Source organism: Cupressus sempervirens, chromosome 4, assembly GCF_028749045.1.
Source record: "Cupressus sempervirens isolate cs-2001-9-10 chromosome 4, ASM2874904v1, whole genome shotgun sequence".
Lineage (NCBI taxonomy): Eukaryota > Viridiplantae > Streptophyta > Pinopsida > Cupressales > Cupressaceae > Cupressus > Cupressus sempervirens.
The window spans coordinates 86,978,712-87,000,485 of record NC_143121.1 but is presented as its reverse complement, the minus strand read 5'-3'; the positions used below and the strand labels follow the sequence as shown (position 1 = coordinate 87,000,485).

Below are 21,774 nucleotides of genomic sequence, written 5' to 3'. Positions count from 1 at the left end.
AACAACGATGAACATCAATGATCATGCATACAAGTGGAAAGAAGTGAGAAAAACTACTAAAATAGATACCCAAAGTTGCTTCTACATATCTTTCAAAAAAAAAAATTTGAAAAAAAACTTTAAAAAAATCTTCAAGAACTTAAAAAAATCATCAAAAACTCAAAAAAATTCATCTAAATACTCAAGAAAAGGATTGATCACTTACCTTGAATGGTTTAAACTTCTTTGAGAAAGCTATCTCTCCCTCTTCGATCAATCCTCTTCGAAAATGCTGAACTTAGCTTCACAATGAAGGAGTGGCTGTAGGTGCAAACAAAACTCTAAAATGACTCTTGTGAATGCTTCTATGTTGTCTTCTAGGGTCGTTTTAGGGTTTTATTGTGAAAAAATGCTTTAAAAAATGCTTTTAGTCACATGTTGTTTCATAGTTTTAAGTTAAAATATACTTTATTTTATTGGTTTTCTGCCTAACTCCCGCGGATGCATTCAGATGCTCCCGGATTCCCTGCGGATGCTGCCCGGAAGCCACTACTCAGCTTCCACCCGCATCCGGATGCCTGCGGGTGCCTTCCGGGCAGCACCCGCAGCGCATCCGGAGGCTTCCCGCATCCGTCTATATCGGATGCGGAAGCCAGGCAGCAGGGCCACGAATCGGTATCAGAGGCTATAAATCATAATCATAGCTCATAACTAGATTCTTGTTGAGTAATAGAAGGCTAGTGTATTGAAGAACATAAATCAAATTGCATAATCAATAGTGACCCATATCTTGTCTATATATTGTTCATTGAAGACATTATCTTGCCAAAATTGAGGGCTTAGAAGAAGTACGCCTCTCATTTGTTAAGTCTTCATAGGAATAATTCTTAATTCCAGACCTAATCTAGTAGGGTATATTACAAACTTCAATACCAACACTTAGATTTCATCATTTTCTCAAGATTTTCATTTATTGTGCATGTCAGATTTCACCCATGACTTGGGATTTTGCACCAATTTCCTGGAGGAAATCTTGAGTCTCTTTGGGCTCAAACCCTCAAGGAGGTCAGATTTCTGATCTAGCTTGGGTTTCTCCACAAAGATTGCTTAAAAAAATTTCTCTTTAATTTCCATCAATATTCAGGTCAAATTCTATCACTTGTTCGAAGTTCTATCAACACTCAATCCAATTCCTATGTTTCCCAAACATTTTCTCTCGGTTCGAGATCAAATTCCACCCAAGTATTGAGAACTTTCATCTTGTTCAAATAAAAAATTAGGGGCTTGCTTGATCAAAATTTCTCACCCAAGTTGGAAATCATGTAGTCTTTAGGATTCTTGCTTGGGTTCAAACCAAAGATGTCAAGTGTTTATCTGAACTTGATAGTGAAACTCTTGACTCAGTACAAGATCCTGACTTGCTATTTAAAATAGTCTCGCATCTCTATCTTGCTTAAATTCCTATCTTATCTGCTGATGTTTTTTCCCAAATATTAGATAAACAACAACAAAGAAGAGTAAAAATAATACACAAAAGACTCAACAAATTTATCCTGCGAAAATCCTTCCACTTGAAGGGAAAAAACAAGCCACACTAGCAAAATATCTTGTATTGATCATAAAATATTCAAGTACATGGCTTTCCAATTGATAATTTACAATAACCCAAGCAATCATATAAATAGATTGCATAAAACTCTTCATCTTACACAAGCTCTTTTAAGTCCCAAAAATAAGAGCCTTTATATTTCCACTTAATTAACACTCTACATTTGCATACAGATGCCTCTTCACATGAATGTATGACACGTCTTTTTGCACAATATTAACTTAAATATAATCACAAATATCTCTTTCAGCTGAAGATGACCATAATGGTCATAACACACATATTTCTTTATCATAAAATCAGAGATGAAGATCTCTATTGCAGCTACAAACTTCAACACGCCCTCTTAGCAAGAGAGAGATCTTTAGTCAGACATATAGATGCAACCAAAGAACATATGTTATCTCAACATAACATAATCCACCATAGTTACTTCATAACCATATAGAATGAAGTTACACACATGACTTTCACCATGCCTGCTCTCAGAGGGTAGAACAAAGAATTTTATCTCAAAGCTTCTTCCAAAGAACGATACATTTCTACCGTGCCTGCCTACAGAGGGTGGTCCACTGTACCTACTTGTAGAGGGTGGAATGAGGGATTTCACCTCAATCTTCTCCTAGAGAAGAATACATTTCTATCGTGCCTACTTGTAGAGGGTGGTCCACTATACCTACTCGCAGAGGGTGGAATGAGGGCTTTCCCCTCAAACTTTTCTCAAAGAAGAATGCATTAATAATTGAGATTTTCTCTTAATAGAGACCCCCTCTCAGTAGGGACAACTTTGATAACCGAGACTCCCTCTCAACAAGGACAGATTTAATCTTCATAATAAGATGGTTGACTATTGCATAAGCTTGTAAAGGGTTGGACATCTACCTTTGTCATTTAGCCTTCCTTTGAAGATGAATAGTCTCTCTCTAAACATGATCCTTTTCTTTTTAATGAAGATAATGTGCCACCAATTTTGCAAAATCTCTCACTATCCCATTGCACCTTACAACCAAGAGATTTATAACAACTCATAAGATCCACTTATCATAGAGATTAAAGAAAAAAATCATAGAATACTTATCTCTTTGAAGTTTGATCTCAACACACATAAAAATTCAGCCCAGTATTCATACAAGCAAAATGTGTTAAGAAGAATGTTACCATAAAAATGAGAAATATTCCATTCCCATTAAGGTATCAAATTCAATACTAAAAACTAGAATACTTATTTCCTTTGAATTAGACCACCACATGTCCCGGCATCCATAATTTCATGAACTAAAAAATGATGTTAATGAACACTTCCCTTCTTAAACACATGAAAAGACCTCTAAAATATCATCATTGGCCGATTTCATAATCATGTTCCCTTGACCATATCTTTTCTCTCCTTATAAAACCTTCACTTGCAGGTCCAAACCCACTTCCTAGAGAGTTAACTATATGTGCTTTCTCAAGGATCTTAACAAAAATATCCCATGAATTTTGACTAGAAAATATTTCTACAATGATTCTAGTATAAAATTTAGCAACTTTGAGCATGGCCTTTAACCATTCTGGAGAAAAGCTAGCCAATCCACCATCTTGTGCAATATTAGATGCACCATTGAAACAATTACACATATACGATTGGAATCATTTGCAACAGGGAATCCATCAGAGAACCAAAGCTCATCAGGAACAACCGTCTATCCAAAATGGACACCTGTAAAGCCAACATATTTGGAGAACGACACAGTCTCAATAGCAACCTTTCTTGCTCTAGGAATTTCATATATTGATTTTGTATTATCATTAGACATGTAAATATCATAAACTGAATCATATACTATATCGAGCCATTGTTTTTTCCAAATGCAATGAATTGCTCCATTTGTTTCCTTTTGGCTGCCGATCTTGTAGGATTATTTGGCAAACAAAAGAATATGATATTTGTCTAGAGTTCAAATGACAAATCAGGGAAAAATCATTCTTAGGAATACATTTCATGTACTCAATCTTTCCATACTTCTTTACATCATTCTGAAATGTGCCTGGCGCCATTATAATGCTTGAATCCACATATGCTAGATAAGATGGATCTTGCACTACAATGGTCACATCTGAGCTAAAAACAAGCTAAAGACGAGTGCCAACTATATTTGCAGGAATTTCAATGGTTTATTTGAATATATATAATGTTCGCAAACAACTACTCATTATTATGACTCCATTCGTCGAGGATAAATAAAAGAAATGAATAAGTAAAGATGTCGAAAACTCTCTAAAAAAACATCAAATACGAGGGGGACTTTGTCGTTATGGAATTACTAATAGTCGATAGTTACTAAGAACTAGAGAAAAATATAATAGGTAGAAGAGAGATGATTGCGCACCTTATGTTTCTGTATTCTCAACACTTACCTTCTCGACAACCTTCTTATTATGAGAAATGATTGCCATAGAAATATAGATTGATTGGCAAGGAGAATATACTCGTTGATTTGTGGCATTGAACTCTCCGATTGAGACACAATCAGTATCGCTTCATTCATTTGTGCAGCTCCTGTAAACATATTCTTGATGTAAAAAATGGGGCCAGGGAAATGAGCATAGTGCCTATTCTTTGTCTCATTGTAACAACCTGTTTTCCCGAGTCTTATCTAACAACTAACATGTAAAGACAATACAGTTATTACTTCATTTCATAGGAAGACAATTATTAGTTACGTTCATGTGAATGAGATTAACGGTTACAATCAGTTAAACAAAAATTTCATAACTAACAATTCATAACACTAACAATGAAATTACTAATGAAATTAAAATGTATATACCATGGAATTCAAAACCAAAATCTGTCTAAGGATGCTTCTGCAAAACCCAAGTTAGTGCACAAATACCATTTAGGAACAAATGCCAATTATTGTCAATTACCATTGTATCATCTAGGGCATCAATTACCATTGTATCATTTATGGCATCAGAGACCACTGTATCATTTGGTGCATCAGAGACCACTGTTTCATTTGGGGTATCAGATACCACTGTATCATTTAGGGCATCAGATACCATTGTATCATTCCTTTTCGTCCGATTGCTTAACTGTGGTAATAGTATAAGATTAGAAGATTCGCTCATAATCATTATTCTTATAAATGAAAGACTGAAATACCAATCCTATCTCTTGCATATAGATATATTCCTTATTTAGTTGGAAGATCAACCAATTTAACTAGTTACCAATTAAATTGACAAGAAAGGTTGCTTTCATCAAATTCTAGAAATAACGGAATTTAACAATATAAATTAATCCATCTTACTATTTACTCGTATAAATATCATAAAAATAAAAATACCTGTTACCAATAAATGTTTAAATGTTCAACTTATCTTTATCTGATGTATCTCTTGACATCTTATGGAGAGGGGAAACATTGTCAGGGGCTTAACCATCCAACCACAGACCTTATACTTATCCTCACACTTTTTCTAATTAGAAAGGTCCTCCCTACCTGAAATAGATATGGAACACCTTGTTAGCCACTAAGCATTCTGGTATTTAATCACACCATTTGACTTGACAACAAAGATTGAATTGGACATGCACGAGCTATTAAATGTTCCTTTTAAAATATTAACTAATTGTTATGTCACAACTGATTTTGTTTCATGTTATTGCAGATTTCTATCTCTCACCTCTTCACCTCTTCCATGGCCATATAGTTGGGTGAGTCCTAGGTGTTTGAATCTCAGAGTTTAGCAACTCATTCTACTGATTCCTCAGTTGATGTAATAATATTTCATGTTTCAATATATTACAGCTTATATGACTCGGGGAAAACTTAAGGCTTGCAAAAGAATATCATTTGATTCTGTCATACAACAGTAAGATAAAGATGCAAAAACATATGATGAACAATGGTTCTTGACTTGACTTGGGAAGTTCTGATTCACTAAGGAACTATCCAGTGACATTAAACATAGATGATGTACAACATTCTATGGAAAGAATCCTTGCTGCTGTAAATACACGCACAGTAGCAATTGATAAAAAAAAAATAGTATATTTCATTCGGATATGGTATGCTGTCAACCTGATTAGCTTGTGAAATAGATGAGCTTTTGCTGACGCTATCAACCAGTCCCTTCTCGTAAGATATTGTAAATGCAAACTCAGAGTGATTATCAATCACGACTTCCAACAGAGATAAAGAGAAGAAATAACTATAACATATGAATTTTCCTAACCAAATTGATCTTCTAATTTACTCATAACTGATTCTACTTCACATGAAAAGGATTTCTATTATCTATTATAACTAAAGAAGTAACTGCTTCCTATTCTATTTGCCAATCATATTTCAACTGCTAAATGAAATAAATAAATGAATACGTTAGTAACTTTTCATCCATTCTAAGATCAGCTGAAAGTGAGAACAACTATATTCTTTATCATCTAATATCTTCAAACAAACTGATAACATGTAAAGCTGAAAAAAAAAGTAACAACTAACTAGCTAATCTATTATGAAAACTAAAAGTTAAGGTACAGGAGAAAAACATACAGTAACAATGGGGAAATCCTTTGACATGTTGTTCAAGCCTCGGCATTGGTGAGAGGAGAAGCATTGACATAGGCTTAACCTCCTAACCACGAACCATACTTATCCCCACACATCCTAACTTAATAGAACGACCCTCCATACCTCGGGATCGAGCTTGGGATGTTCTTAAGTCCAGCCATTTGAGTAATTTGGTGGTTTGAGTGTCCCATCAATTATTCCTAAATAACTGAAGCATCTGGACAAACAAATAGATCTCATGATCGACACATCTACCTATATCTACCCTGGCCAAGGATTTCAAAGTTGGGTTCGTAAACCCTGTTGTCGGTAAAATGTATAATGTAGCCGACGGGTAGAATAGTATCCGAACGGACGCGTGACGCTTGAGTCGCCCCTTCGGAAAGGTATATAAACACGTCCGAGATGGACTTTGGAAAGGTATATGATTCCAAAGTCCATCTCGGATGTGTACATATACCTTTCTGAAGGGGCGACTCAAGCGTCACGCGCCCATTCGGATACTATTCTACCCGTCGGCTACATTATACATTTTACCGACAACAAACCCGATCTCCACCACTCAACTTGAGAACGTATTTCATTACCAGAACATGCATGAGCTATTATGTAGTTTTCTGATACTTAATTGATTTCTTTTTTTGAATCTTGCAGGTTATCTTCACCTCTTCACCATTCTTGGCTTCTTGCTGGTGATTCCTAGGTGCTTGAGAAATTATATCCATTTCCTTTTAATTTACACCTCTTCACCTTTAATGGCATCCTTGCTGGTGAGATCCTCGGTGTTTGATCATTATGACAACATTTACTCTTTTATTATATGCATGGAAAGAAATGTAAAATGATAGACAGGATCTTTGATTGATGGATTTTAATACCGATTCCATATAACAAAGCTGAGACAATCTCATAATTCTTTAATAGTAAAGCAAAGGACATTATATCAATTCCTTATGATGGTTTCGTTTAAAGATACTATAGATAACATATTGTTCTCCATATTCAAACCAGTATCCAAACCGACTGCAATAATATCATCAATACAAAATGTGGCACAAAAGCTTATCATAGACTTGATGTAACAATGCAGATAGAAAGGAAGATAGAATAGACAGGCTACGTTATGGACTGACGTGATCTGAAGCAAGTTGTTTCTTCCTCCCACGGCTGGGTTGATGAACTTCCTCGTTTCCCTTGCTCGGTACTTGATATCGAATATAAGAGAAAGATAGAAAGGACTTGAAACGGAATGGTATATTTGAATCTGAGGTCGTTCTGATATTTAGTCGGCTGACTGAGCAATGGACGGACGTAAGGAAGATTGTAGTGTAGTACCAAGTAGAGTTGTGTCAAACACGAATAATGATGTTCTTTTAAATGGTCGGTCTTGGTTGACATTTTCTAATAATGCAATATGTTGTCAAGTCTTTGTATCCTTTCCAAGGTAGTCTTAGGTCATACCTATCGATCTTGATGACTAGACAAATTGACCATCCCCTTCTGATGATCCTATTTAGCAATGCTTCCCCTTTCTTCAATCTTCTTCCTGCAATCACCTAAAGCAAAACATTCTTGCCAAGACATTAATTCAAAGATATATTGATTGTTAATTCCAATCAAACAATTGTCGATCATTTAATGGTAGTTATAGGTTGCTTGATTATTTTCATCAACGTCTATAATAACTAACTCATTTCACATAACTCCTTATCAGTTGGTACAACGTATATAACTAACTCACTTGACATGATTAGGAAAGAATAAATTGATACGTCTATAATTAACTAACTTGTTTCACATGATCAGGAAAGAAATAAATTGATACGATGTCTATAATTAACTAACTTGTTTCACATGATCAAGAAAGAAATAATTCGTTAAACCAATGACTATGATCAATTCAAAACTTAGGGCAAAATTTGGGATGTAACAATAACGTGGCAAGAAAATCAGAGATCAAATCGTGAGGGAGGAGAATTCAATTCATGATGTCCTATGGTTTCTCACGGTATCATAAATAAAGGTATTCAAACAAGCAAGTTGTAACTCATGAACGGTTTTAAAGATTTGTTTTCTTGAACACCTATATTATATTCCAAGTGTACAATTTAGTTTCTAATAAAGAAATGAATAAATATTAAAAAGAACTTGAAAGTTATAAAACAAAGATAATTTATAAGTGTATTTATTTACTTGCACATAAATATATTTATTAAGATGGCATCACGTTAAATGTTTATCCAAGGTCATACCTTTCAAATATGTATATTTAAATACATGTTTCCTCTGGAAGATTATTTTATCTTCTTGTACACATTTAAATGTACGTATTAAATAGATAAAATCCTGTATAAAATAATACCATGGTGTCACCTTTATTTTTATATCTATGTGCACATACATAAATAGGTTTTATAATGAAGTGATGGAAATGTCAACCATAAATCATTTGAGGTACGCATTAATTAAGTTAAGATGATTAATATTTTAAATGTTTATTTAGTAGCTCATGCGTGTCTAATGTGTGCATCTTGTTATGTAGTCGCTAGGTCCTCAACCATGGTGATTCACGATTCATACCCATTTGCCTAGTGATGGTGATACTCTTGTGCACAATTCTTTTCTGATAATGCTTCCAACCCTTTGACGTGCTCCCTACAAGAAATTTTTTTGTAGTTAAATTATATTGCCATAACAATTTATTGATCATAAATAATCATAACAGCTAACCGCCTTTTCAATTCTATGAATTCATGATAAATAATCAACTAGCATGTTATCTTCATATGAAATTATAACGACTAACCATCTTACCATTTCGTAGGATTATAACAAATTTAACTGTCAATTGACTTCATGTGAACCTCAATGGCTATATGAACATTTTAAATTGGGTCAAAAATTGGGATGTAACACATACTCCACTATAGATGTGATAATGGTAATCTCTAACATGTTCCTCTGGTGCTATATCAATCTCATCGAATTTCTTAGGGAACACTCACATCTTGGAAATATATGTGCACTAATCCTTCTATTTGAAGTTGCAGTTGCTAGACCAAGGGAAAAATCGAAAATCTCCAAACTGTCGATCTCCAACAGTGTAGCACAAAATGACCATACCAGCAATAGATGAACATCCGCTCTGACAACAATGATCTCTACCCTTTCTTACTTGAACGAATGGACTTTCAAAGAATACACATGGTTACATGATGAACCATCGCCTTCAGTCAAGCACGCTGATAACTTGAAGAAAGGAGTCAATACACCATTTATTTGATCTTTAAGGCCGCACGATGCAAGAATTGGAACAGCTCCCAAGATACATAACTAAAGAATAACACAGAAACAAGAGATCAAACCACGAAATGGAAATCACCATTAGAAGAAAACACAATGCCATGACATTACATCATATGGATCAAAGAAGGCATCTATGAATTTCTCTCACAGCATACATAATCACATTTGGGCTAACATATTCTTCTTTATTGCTTTTATGAAACTTGGCTCTGATACCATGTTGATGTTTTATCCCAGATATTAGATGAAAAACAAAAAATAAGAGTGAAAATAATACACAAAAGACTCAACAAATTTATCATGGGAAAATCCTTCCACTTGAAGGGAAAAACCTAGCCATACCAACAAAATATATTTTATTGATCATAAAATATTCAAGTACATGGCTTTCCACTTGGTAATTTACAATAAACCAAGAAATCATATAAATAGATTGCATAAAACTCTTCATCTTACACAAGGTCCTTTAAGTCCCAAAAATAAGAGCCTTCATATTTCCACATAATTAACACTTTACATTTCCATACAAATGCCTCTTCGCATGACGTATGATGTGTCTTTTTGCATAATATTAACTTAAATCTAATCACAAATAATTCTTTCAGTTGAAGATGACCATAATGGTCATAACACACATTTCTTTCTCGTAAAATCAGAGATGAAGATCTCTATCACAGCTACAAACTTCAACATTATCAACCTTTGAAACTTTGAAATTGGTACCAAACTAAAACTAAACTAAACAAGTTAATAAGTTGCCAAGCTAAAAAAGTTGGTGTCCCCATTTCCAATGGGGTGTGTGTTTTCAATACAATGCAACTGATAATGGCTTTTGTGTGTTTTGTTCTGGTGGTGTCTTTTTCAATGCTGCTAGAATAGATTTGTGCTCCTCCAATCAAATTCATCCAAAAGTCTAAAGCTTGACTGATTTTTTAAATTTTCAAATGGGATAAAATATAATTCTTTTTCTGAATCAGAATGTCTGAATCCATTGAAATGCTGAATACATAGCGGTTCTTCATTTTTACATGATGTACATAATCTGTTTATCTCAAAATTAGGATTGTGGTAAAAAGACAATGTTTAGTATTTTTAATTTATTAAAACTAGGCTAGACTTTGGCATGTCACAACTCCATCGTTTGACTTTAATGGTTTCTCTTTAATTGGTTCTCCTTGCGAGTAATTTTCACTATTGCTTTACCATTATCGGAACAGTGGCAGTTGGCATGGTTATATAAATGTCTGATCCTCACTGCTTTCTAATATTTCCAGATTTTCAAATGCTTTTTCCTAATTTTTCCTGTATAAATGGTTTTACTTGTGGCTTGATTTCATATCCATTTTATACTTGGGTGTCTCCAGGTTTCAATGTGATTGCTGCAGGAGATGGCCACATTCATCAAGAAGCTTTGTCACTGCTTCAAGCTTAATTGGCTGCTAAAGTTATCTATATTTCACTTCTAGCCAGTGTTAAGATGTGAAATAATCTTTTTCCTGGCCATCCATGTTATGTCTTAATAATTTTTCATTATAAATCTTAAATTTATATACTCCTCGAAGTATGTAGTGCTCTTTTCAAAATTTGAGAAAGAGGCCTGTTAATTGATTGGCTGTAAATTCGACAATGACTATTAAATTTTATTGATTAACGCCAGCTATTATATTCATTTTGTCTAAATTAGTAGTTTTTCTTTAAAACTCAATGGAGCATAGGCACTAGAGGATGTTGGGATGCTTGGGATGTCAAGACGGGTTTCCATGATGGGATAAAAGGGCTTGAATTTGGGGACAGCGGTGAGACAATTGGGGGACAGTGGAGTGGGGCGGGGCAGGGGTGTGGGGTTGCTGAAATACAATACACATATAGCACATTTATAGCACATTAAATGCTAGTTATGAAATGATGTATAATAGTACCAAATACTTGAACATGGAAAAATTGCAACATGAATATAAAAAATATCATAAGGATGATTACAATGAGTAGCACTATATCAAAACAAGTACAAAATCATGTATACACATTCATAAATATGCATATGTAGCGTGTGTGTGGCAATGTCTTTACGGTAGCTATTAAACCCACTTTCTGTCACTAGTGTTGCAGCTGCAACATTTTTTTTGCAGAAAACCCCAACAGCTAGCTGGTGGCACGAAGGCGGTGGTGAGGGGACTTGTAAACACCAAGTCCTTGTTGGGGGTGGGGATCCCGGTGTTACATTGTTAAAAAATACAATAAAGGAAATTAGCGGTCCCAGCTTTACTAAACAACATAGAAATGACAAGTAAACTGCATGGTGTTACAATACAATTCTAAAGTAGGGCTCTCATGATGCACGAGTTAATCTCTATTTTTTAGTAAGAGGGTGGTTCCATGATAAAAAATATTTGGGTTATATGATTATTGGAATCTTTTCCAACATATTATGAGTTCGTACTTTTTAGCATTGCATATTTAAGTGGGTGAAAAAGGGGCTGTGCTAGAAATTACCTCATCAACTTAGGAATGATTTTTGCCACTTCTCAAACATTTCATTCCAAATTTTTCCTAAAAGATAATTTTGGAGAGAATGATTTTTTACATGTTTTTGGTGCAAAAAGTAGCGAAGATAGTTTGCTTTCATGAGACCACCAACTTTCTTAAATTTCAAAGCCTAAATTTTTAAGTTGAACTAGACTACAAATTTTATGGGACTAGATTAAAAGTATATTCGTAAAAAGTTGCAATTCCATCTTTATTTCTTTAGGAAAACCCTTCTATGAGGGCCCATATACAACAATAACGATAGCATGATCACTGGATTAAATACTTGATAATATTGGAACATTTAAAGATGTAATTTTTGACATAATTACCATAATCCATTACTAGCCAATCAATTTCCATGATAAAAATGTGTGGGTAATTACAGTTGTTCATCAATGTCTATAAGTTTTTGGTGTTATGTACATATTTGATAATATATTCCGAGTTGTTGAGGTAGATTTCTTAGCTATATCCCAAATCCTTATACGCATTTATATGAAGACTATAAACAAATTATATAATTATATAGTGCTATATTCTATATTACTCTAATCATAATTTTATTCCTACCATTATTTTCTTCAATTCTATATAATAATAATACAATATTACAATATTAGACTAATATATTTCTTGGATTAATGTAAAAATAGTTTTTGAAGGGATCCGAAACCTTTTACAACTTCAAAGCATAAAGATATTCAACGAAAGTCCAAGGATAAAATGTTGCCAATAGTCGCTAACTAGGAGCCCAAGACAAACCATAGGAATAGTGCAAAGGACAACACTATTCAAGACCAAAAGAAACTAGTAGTATAATAAAATAAAAAGAAAGCCCAAGTTGCCCCATTGGGTTTTAAAACTAGAAATCCAAAACTTGCAAGACATGAGGAAAAACTAGAATTTTCCTTTGCTTGTTTTTTAGAGTGTAGAGTCATGTCGAAATGAGGAGGGGACTTCTTATGACGTTTTCCAATATTCGAGATCAACCCATCTTCTACCATAGCAACCTTATCTTGCCAATCTTGAGAAACCAAAACCCAAGACCCCAAAACATAATCAAGGCAAGAACTAGCAACAATTGAATCAACAAGAGAGTTTTGGATAGGACAAATGTTGGAGTTCTTCATTGGAAAAATGGCATTAGAATTTCGTTGGACAAAATTAACAATAGTCACTACAACATCATACTAGACATTGCCAACAATAGTAGTTATCTTATCATTTCTTTGATCAGGACCAATAGATATAGATCCAATGATCCAATGTTGATTAGAGTTGCCATTTACTGCAAGATGGCTAGGAGAGTTCTCCACTACTGAAACCGGCTATTTCGACCCTATTGGATCACCACTTCTATTTCTGGAGCAAAAATAGTAATTGGAACCTTACCCCCTTCTAAAGTTATCTGTACCTAATTTAACTCACCTTTTCTATGCTTCACCTCCTCATGAGAGGAGTTCTTAACCACTGTATAATGCAGTGAAGAAACTCCCTTCCACCATGAAGAGGGTTTCTTATATTTAACTCTTTTTGAAATCACACTTTGCCACCACATGACCTATTTCAAAAAAAATTCTACATTTAAAAGGAAAACCTTTATAATTAAGGGTTTGAATCCAAGAGCCCTCAGAAGTATGTAGTTTAACCTCAACCAAAAGACCTTTAGAAGCATCTATATCAACAAGAATATGTTCTTAGGTACAGTGCAAAAATTCAAAAGATTCATAATCTACCATTAAAAAATCTTTTAAAACCTCAACCACTTCTTCATGAACAAAGACTATTTAGAGATGAAGAGGAAGATAGTAAAGTTGAAGCAAAATTGATATCTTGTAGAAAGATTCAAAAATTGAAAATAAGTCCCAGTATGAGGGCTTAACCAATAAAGGAAAGCGAGTTTTTTTAGATAAAAAAAATTCACAGAAAAACCTTTTTGTCCTTCGGATTGTCCAATCTAGCCATGAAGAACCCTTTAGCCAAGGGAAAAATCTGGATAGTCTACAATATGTGGTCCCAATGTCTGGATATCCAATCATGAAGTCTCGAGAGAGTTGGCCAAATACCCCTAAATCTACAATAACATCATATGCTTGCTTGCTTGCTGGCTCATTCACTCGCTTGCTTGCCTATATGCCTACCTACCTACTTGGATGCATGCCCGCTTGCTTGCTTACATGCTTACTTCCCTAAGTGGGTGCATGTCTGCCTACCTAATGTTAAAATGGTTGCTAGAAGGAACTAGCCCCTTAAATCGTCCTGCCAAAAAGTTGAGTAGTTGCTGCTAGACAAATAAGCTAAGCAATATTATGGGGACTTAGCTTTAGAGATGGAAATATGATTATAACATTAATGAATTGGAATTAGAAAAATAGATTTTCTTTAACAAATAGAGTTAGGTTCTTGCTTGGTTGCTTGGGATAATTTAGAATCTCTACCTATTTGAATTTAGAACAAGTTTTAAAAGTGGGATTAAAAGAAATAAATTAATGGTAAAATAGTTGTTGAAAGGAAGTAGCATAGGTTATCATTCATAGAGCCATTGGCTCCACAAATTGTTTCGCCAAAAAGTCGATTAATTACTACTAGCCAAAATAAGCTAAGCATGAGGACTTAGCTTTGGAGATAGAAACATGATTACAACATTAAAGAATTGGAATTAGAATTTTCCTTTAAGAAATATAGAGTTAGGTTCGGGGATAACAATGGTGTGAAGGTCATCTTTAGAGTTAAGGTGAATGGTTTAAATTGAAATAGGGTTATGATTAGACTTAGTGATATGATTAAGATTAGGGGTAGGATACTGGTTAGAATTATACATAGTAAGGGAAGGATTGCAATTATGACCATTTTACATAGTTTTAGTTTTAAGGGTTAGAGTTTAATGTTAGGGTTAGAGAAAAGGAATGATTATGATAAGGGTTAATCTAGTAATAGGGTTAGAATTAATGTTAGAGTTGTTGACGACAACTACAATTAGGGGTTATGTTTGGATGCAAAATTATGATATGTGTGTTTTGTTAGAGTTACTTTTGGGATAAATGCACATTTAAAATACTACATGAATGAGGCATGGCTCTAAGGTCATATTAGGGCCATGTTTAGTGTTGGAATAAAGATTATGATAAGGTTTAGGGTTAGAAACATAAATACGTTTAGAATCGTAACTATGGCTATTGTTAGGGTTACACTATAGATAGAATTATGTCTATGACGTAAATGAAATAGGATTATGGTGGGGGCTAAGTTATTTTCATTTTGGGTTAAGGTTATTTCTGCTAAAAGAGCTAGATTTGAGTTTGAGACAGAATAATGAATAAGGTTATAGTTAGGATGATGATTACAAATAAATAATGGTAAACATATTATATGAAAAGTTGTAAGTAGATTTAGGGTTAGGATATAATGGTATTTAGCATTAGGGTTAAGATCAATGTAAGTGGTAGAATCAAAGTTACAATTTTTGATAATATTATAGTCACAATTAGGCTAAGAGATAAAATTATAGTAACCCATTCATTAGATGTAAAATGTTAAGTTTAAGGTTTGGGTTAGTGTTGGACATGATTATGTTTAGTGTTTGGATTATGGTAATGATGATTTAATAACATTACATGTCAAGGTTAGGATTGTGAAAAGGGTTGGGCTATTGTAAGGTTAGATTAGGGATAGTGTTAGGATTAGAATTAGGTTCTATGGTAAGTATATGTGTTGTACCTAATGATATGATTAAGCTTATTATTGTAATTGGGCTTGAGGTTTTGTTTGGTATTGGCATAAATATTATAATTGGAGATGTATTTATTGTTATGGTTTAAAGAAATTTGAAATAAGAAAATGACATTTATATTATCATGGATAATCTAAACATTTTCCCTTTCACATATGTTTTAATGCATAGAATGCTTATTTTAAACATCCTTATAAAATCAAAACTTTAAAAAGAGTGATGATGAAATATGAACATTGAAGAACAACCCATGCAATTGAAAATTTATCAATCTAGCTTAAGGATAATACTTAAGATTTTAATGAAAGAGAAATGGTAAATGTTGTGTAGGGTTATTATCAATTGTTCATGGTTAGTAATAGTTAGTTAATTTTGTTGAAAAAGATTTGAAATTGTGAATGCATTTAATTAATTAATTAATTAATCAATATTGTTACAATATATACAAAATAATATAATTGTTTCATAATAAATAGTCAATTTTTATACTACATTAAAATAAGGATAGTTCTTCATAGGCTGTTATTGAAATAAAGGCAAGTTTTTAGAGTTAGTCAACATTATAATACATACACAAATACATACATACATACATATACATAGATAGATAGATAGATACATGTGTTGACAAGAGAGTTTATCATGGCATAGTATGTTGTTATTTGATGAAACTATTACATTATTCCACAACCAATTTTGGATACTAGTGTTGGAAATCTAGTGGGAAAGCAAGATAATGAGAGGGTGGAGGGGGGCGAATCAGGATCTATAACACTTTAACACTTCAAACAAATATAAAATCTGATAGCTTCACCCCAAACCCTTATAGTAACAATATCATAAATCAAATGAACATTTACTACAATGCATGATTAGACCTAGTATCTAATAGCATGAATATGTCACAAACATGTAAAGTAATTCATAACACATGAACACAAAGATTTGGTTATACATAAACCCTCCAAGCTAAAGGTAAACTTGTGGTGGGGATGACACCCACAAATCTTCACTACTACAACATTAAAGTTTGCCTATTAGGGCTACAAATTTGATCACTTCCGATGATCTACTCTGTTAGGGGTATGCTTTGTCAAGAGCTTACAAGACTTATATAGTCTACCTTGATTAAAGGATTTAACCTTACAACTAAGTAAACTTACTCTATTAAGAGATTTACAAAGGTCTATTAGGACCACTCTGTTAAAAGATTTAAACCCTGACTACACCTATTAAAATGTATCAATACTCGATCCTTTGGTTTGCACTAATATGCGGATAACATATCTCCTATGTACATTAAATGATAACCTCTCTTATATGATGTGTCTCTATCTTTGCACTTCACTGCACTACTTAGTTACTTTGTCTGATCCACCTTTAGCCTTACATGCATCTAATCCTTCATACTTCTCATGCACACACCAACCCTTGCCATTTCCTTTACCAAAGTTGTGCTTAAATAGATTCTATAGAAGTTTCTAGATGTGGATCAATGATCTTGATTCATCCATTTAACCTCTTAGACCTTCCAATTTTCTAATTGGTAAATTCCCTTGTCTAGGGACTAATGATCCTCTTCTAAATGCATAGTCACCTCCATGATTAACTTTCTCGATCTTCAAAACATGCTTCCAACTCGACAAAAATGGTTAACATTGAATTCGGTGTCATTCCAAACAAAAATGTAAGATGTGTTAATCAACACTTACATCACATTGGCGGTCGTCATAAACCATCTCTTATTAGCTCAACAATCATGTGAGCACTTGGTAACCATTAGCACACTTTTCATTAACTACTACTCCGTACTTGACTTAGAATATTTACAAGTCTTCATTCTTATGCTCAATCTATATAGGATGACTTAGTCGCAGTGATGACCGAATAATCTTGCCTTGTGAATGACTAAGTGTTTGACACTAATAGATAACATGACTTAGGGATTAACAATTAGATACTTATTGGAGGATCTACGCTTAGACATTTCTAAGTTTAACAAAAGTTTATTTTCAGATAGTCATTCAGATTGGTTTGTGGTGGATAGAGATAGAAGAATTAAGACTTGTAGTTGCAAAGAAGAAAACCAGACATCTTGATATATCTAATCTGGTCATTGTAGTGATTGATCAAATTGTTTCATGAGGATACTCACCTTTGAATACAAGGTTAGTAGTTTATTGTGTGAGTAGATAGTTCAAACAAAGCATATCGATCAAATGACTTGTGTGGGAAATGAGTTTTGGAAAGTGATACATTATGTTTGGGTCAACTAATGGCTTTCTTATTTCTTTGTCAAGCATGCATTGTATTGTCTTTTGTGATCTACACATTACACTTGTTGGAGTTGGCTAAGATGTATTTGATAAGGACATTGTATGTAAGTTCAGATATGGATTGCAATGTATATATGTGTGACGATATGATTGATGATTATGATGTGAAGATGTGAATTTTTATGCAAATATTTTTTAAAAGCTTCATTAGAATTGTTCAAGCATTGTAGATGTTATCTACTAGTTCGGTAAAGGACATTAAGTCTAGTTTTGTATTACATTTTGATAGGTGAACCTACTTGAGGGTTAGATCTATTATTTTTGTCTTGGAGTAATGAGCTGCATGCAAGTGCCTAAATGCTTATGCTTTCTCAAACAAAATTTTACTTAAGCCTTTGATTGGACAACTTATTATTGTGGTAGCAAGATATTTGTGGGTACCATCCCCACCCTGGTTTTTCCCTTAACGATGTTTTCCTCGAAAGTAAATTACAGTGTTATGAGTTCTTTGAATGGTTTCTTGTTTTGTATTACTTTATTTTTCATATTCTTTATATGGTACTTGTACGATCCATTTAAAGTTATTAAAAGAGGTATATTATTGATTCACCATCTCCCTACTATTTTTAAGTCATAACAACTATTATCAAATCTTTGTGCCTCAAAAGAAGTCTAAATGTTTGAGGAGAATCCTAATGGGATCTAGTACCATTCATAAGAAACTATTGATTGGACTTGAAGATGTTGATAAGTACAAGTTAGAGAACATTGGGTCAAAGGAGAAACATAAGGAAGCTGATGGATCTATGAGGGTGCTCAGATATCAATTGCGCAAATGATGATCCAAGAGGAGGGAACTTGTGGATAAGATAAAATTAGATGGAAACACTATTCTAGAGTTCAACAAATATTCTTTGGAGATACCTTATAAAGTACTAATATGAAAACTTGCAAAATGAGACAAACAATATTTCTAAGGATGTCAAAGGAATTAACTCAAAGATGAGAATGAGGAAAGACTTAGAAAGGCTCTAAAGTTGAAAATTGATGAATGCAACAAATCAAATATTCAAATTTAGAAGATGTAATTTGATTTTAATGAGATAAAATATAATGAGCAAGCATCAGAAAAGGTAAATAACTCTGAAAGAAAGATCAAGTAGAAACAAAGAATTTGAAGGACAAACTCAAATTGAGCATTGAAAAGATTGTTAAACAATGTGAAAGACCTAGTTGGTTAGAGATAAGCAATGTGGATGTTCTAAGGAAGCAAAAAAAATATTGGATTTGATTTAGAAACCTATGGAGACACTTATAAATCATATTCAAGGACAAAAAGTCAATGGAAAAGGCTTTTCACGCAACAAATTTGATCATAGGGAAAAAGAATGTCATAGCAATTCAAATGCTACACCTTTGTCTAGAGATTGTTTTGCATGTTGCTAGCATGACCATAAACCTAGAGAATACAAAACTAGATCTAGATCTGAGATAAGGCCCAATGCTAATAGAGGAAATCTTAAATGCCATACATGCAACAATGTTGGACACATTGTGAGGAATTGCAAATCGAGAACCAATCCAACCAATTAGGGGTATGTAAAGAATATCATTTTCTTTAAATACAATAATTAGGGACATATTGCTAAGAATTGTAAATATCTAGGTAATGGATCAAGGATGAATGGTTTGGTTAATGTAAAAATTGATGTGAACAAAGTTAAGGATGAAATTAAGAAGACGTGAGTTAGAAAAGAACAAATTGATTCTGCATGGCCAATCACACTAGTCTCTATTGTGAACCCTTCAACCTAATTAGGTCAAGGACCTAATGGGGAGGAATTGTCATGCCCAGAATATCGAGGCAAAAATACATGAGATTTTTTTTTAAAGTAGTTAAATAACACCATGTTTAACACATGAAAATTTGAATAAGTTACAGAGAGTTTAAAAGGAATAGAAGTGAGTTTTAGCTGTGATTCAAAATGATATAGAGTCAACATCTCAATTAGAGAGTGACATCATATATTTGAGAAAAGCATTAGGGTTCCATAGTTCCTTAAAATTGAATTAATATGTTTGACTAAGACACATAAGACACTTTAGGTTTGCTATGGTTCCATACTTCCTTTCGTTATGTTGGTTCAAATTTCCTACGTTAACTAAATTTGCATCTCTTAGGAAGTGATCTGGTACTTTAATTTTTGATCTTGTTTAGATTTATACTTTAATCTAACTAATTAAATCATTATTATTCATTATTTAATTTCCTTCAACATTCATTTTATCTCTATGGCACCTTCCAATTTCACTATTAGGTCGACTACCTAAGACCCCTTCATCTACCTCCAATTTTATCATCTTAGCAATTCGAGTTATTAACAACATAATAAAACATTATAAGTAATATACTAAAAGTATTTACCTAATTAACATAATATACTATTTGTACTAATATGACAACTAATATTGCATCATAAATAAATCTAACACTTAAATATAATCCTTTTTAGCTTACCTTTGTAAACAAGCCACTAATTACACATTGAACTGAATTATTAGACTATAAATCTAATTACTTCCTACCACTAAACTTATGATACAATAATTCCCAACAAAACTCTAACCAATTTTTAAAATCTAACCAACCTAACTTAAACCTAAACTTGATTACTCCAACAAACCTTATTACAAATCAACAAAACTTAATTATAAATATCCTCACATTTACCTTTATGCAATTTTAAAAATAACTACTAATTAAATCTACTAACCTAAATTAATATTAAACACATCTAAATCATTTCTTACCTACTAACTACTAACTAATCCCAACTAGCTCATCATAACCATCCCTATCACCTAAGGCCACTTGGCCACTAACCTCTTTCCCATGACATGAGCTATCCCCAATGTCTTGCACATGATCCTAGACCTGCATTTTGCAGCCCAAGACAACAGGTATTGTCTCCTACACATGGAGTATTAAATGCATGGTTTGAAATATTTGCAGCAAGGAACATAGCATTTAAGAATACAGTTTTTTTTTTTTTTTTGAACTTATCTTTCTTTTAAACATGCCATATTTTCCCTCCCCCAAGTCAACATGCCAACAAAGATTCTGTTTCATGGAGAATTGCATGGGAGTTCCAACATAAGAGGATAAGGGGGATTGCAAGTGGGGTGAAAAGTAATGATTTAAAGATTTATAGGTGGGGTTGGGTAAGGTAAATATAGGATAGAGATATTATTATTATTAATTTTATTTGATAATTGTATATATATTATTTAATAAGGTGGTCAAAAGGATTTAAAGGGGAATATTCTTTGTAATGAAATTCGGAAAAAGTTTTCTCCATACAAATTCCATAAAGCATTTTGGCTCTCTTATTAGATGAAATTTATAAGTCTTTTTTTCTTTCTCTTTCAAAGTACTAGGTTCCTATTAGAAATTTTTATAATGACATAATGTATTAATGTGTTGTTCATTTTATTGAGTGAATGATGGATATAATATTGATGTTAAATTTTTCATCTAACTAGGAGTGATTTTAGATGGTTTCTACAACATAAGGTAAATTCATTGAATTAACATAATTTATATGAACTAAGGTTTCCATATGCAAGTAAGATAAATGTATCTAATTCAAACATTGATTTCATCACAAGACTAGAAGGATGAGTTATAGCATCTATTAATTAAATAACTCAATTTTTCATATTCTATAATAAGAGCTTCGAATACAATGTATAAAAACAAGGATTTCATGGAGATAGGTAGAG

General features: G+C 33.1%; 1 protein-coding gene and 1 pseudogene across 5 annotated transcripts in view; one reads left to right on the top strand and one right to left on the bottom strand.

Annotated features, from left to right (window-relative positions):
- Window positions 1-11,136, top strand: part of IMPL2 (inositol monophosphatase family protein) — a 203,254-nt gene extending 192,118 nt beyond the window's left edge. For 2 of the 5 annotated variants that reach the window (XM_089824424.1, XM_089824422.1), the window contains 2 exons: window positions 5,249-5,294; window positions 10,821-11,136. In XM_089824424.1, coding sequence (XP_089680550.1) covers window positions 5,249-5,294; window positions 10,821-10,899 — 125 coding nt within the window. In that variant the 3' untranslated portion in view covers window positions 10,900-11,136. Of the gene's footprint in view, window positions 1-5,248; window positions 5,295-5,388; window positions 5,429-10,820 lie in introns of those variants that run through there. The other 3 variants (XM_089824425.1, XM_089824426.1, XM_089824423.1) reach the window with 2 other exon arrangements.
- Window positions 2,601-4,531, bottom strand: LOC149560045 (putative LL-diaminopimelate aminotransferase, chloroplastic pseudogene; annotated as a pseudogene).
- Window positions 11,137-21,774: the final 10,638 nt, after the last annotated feature.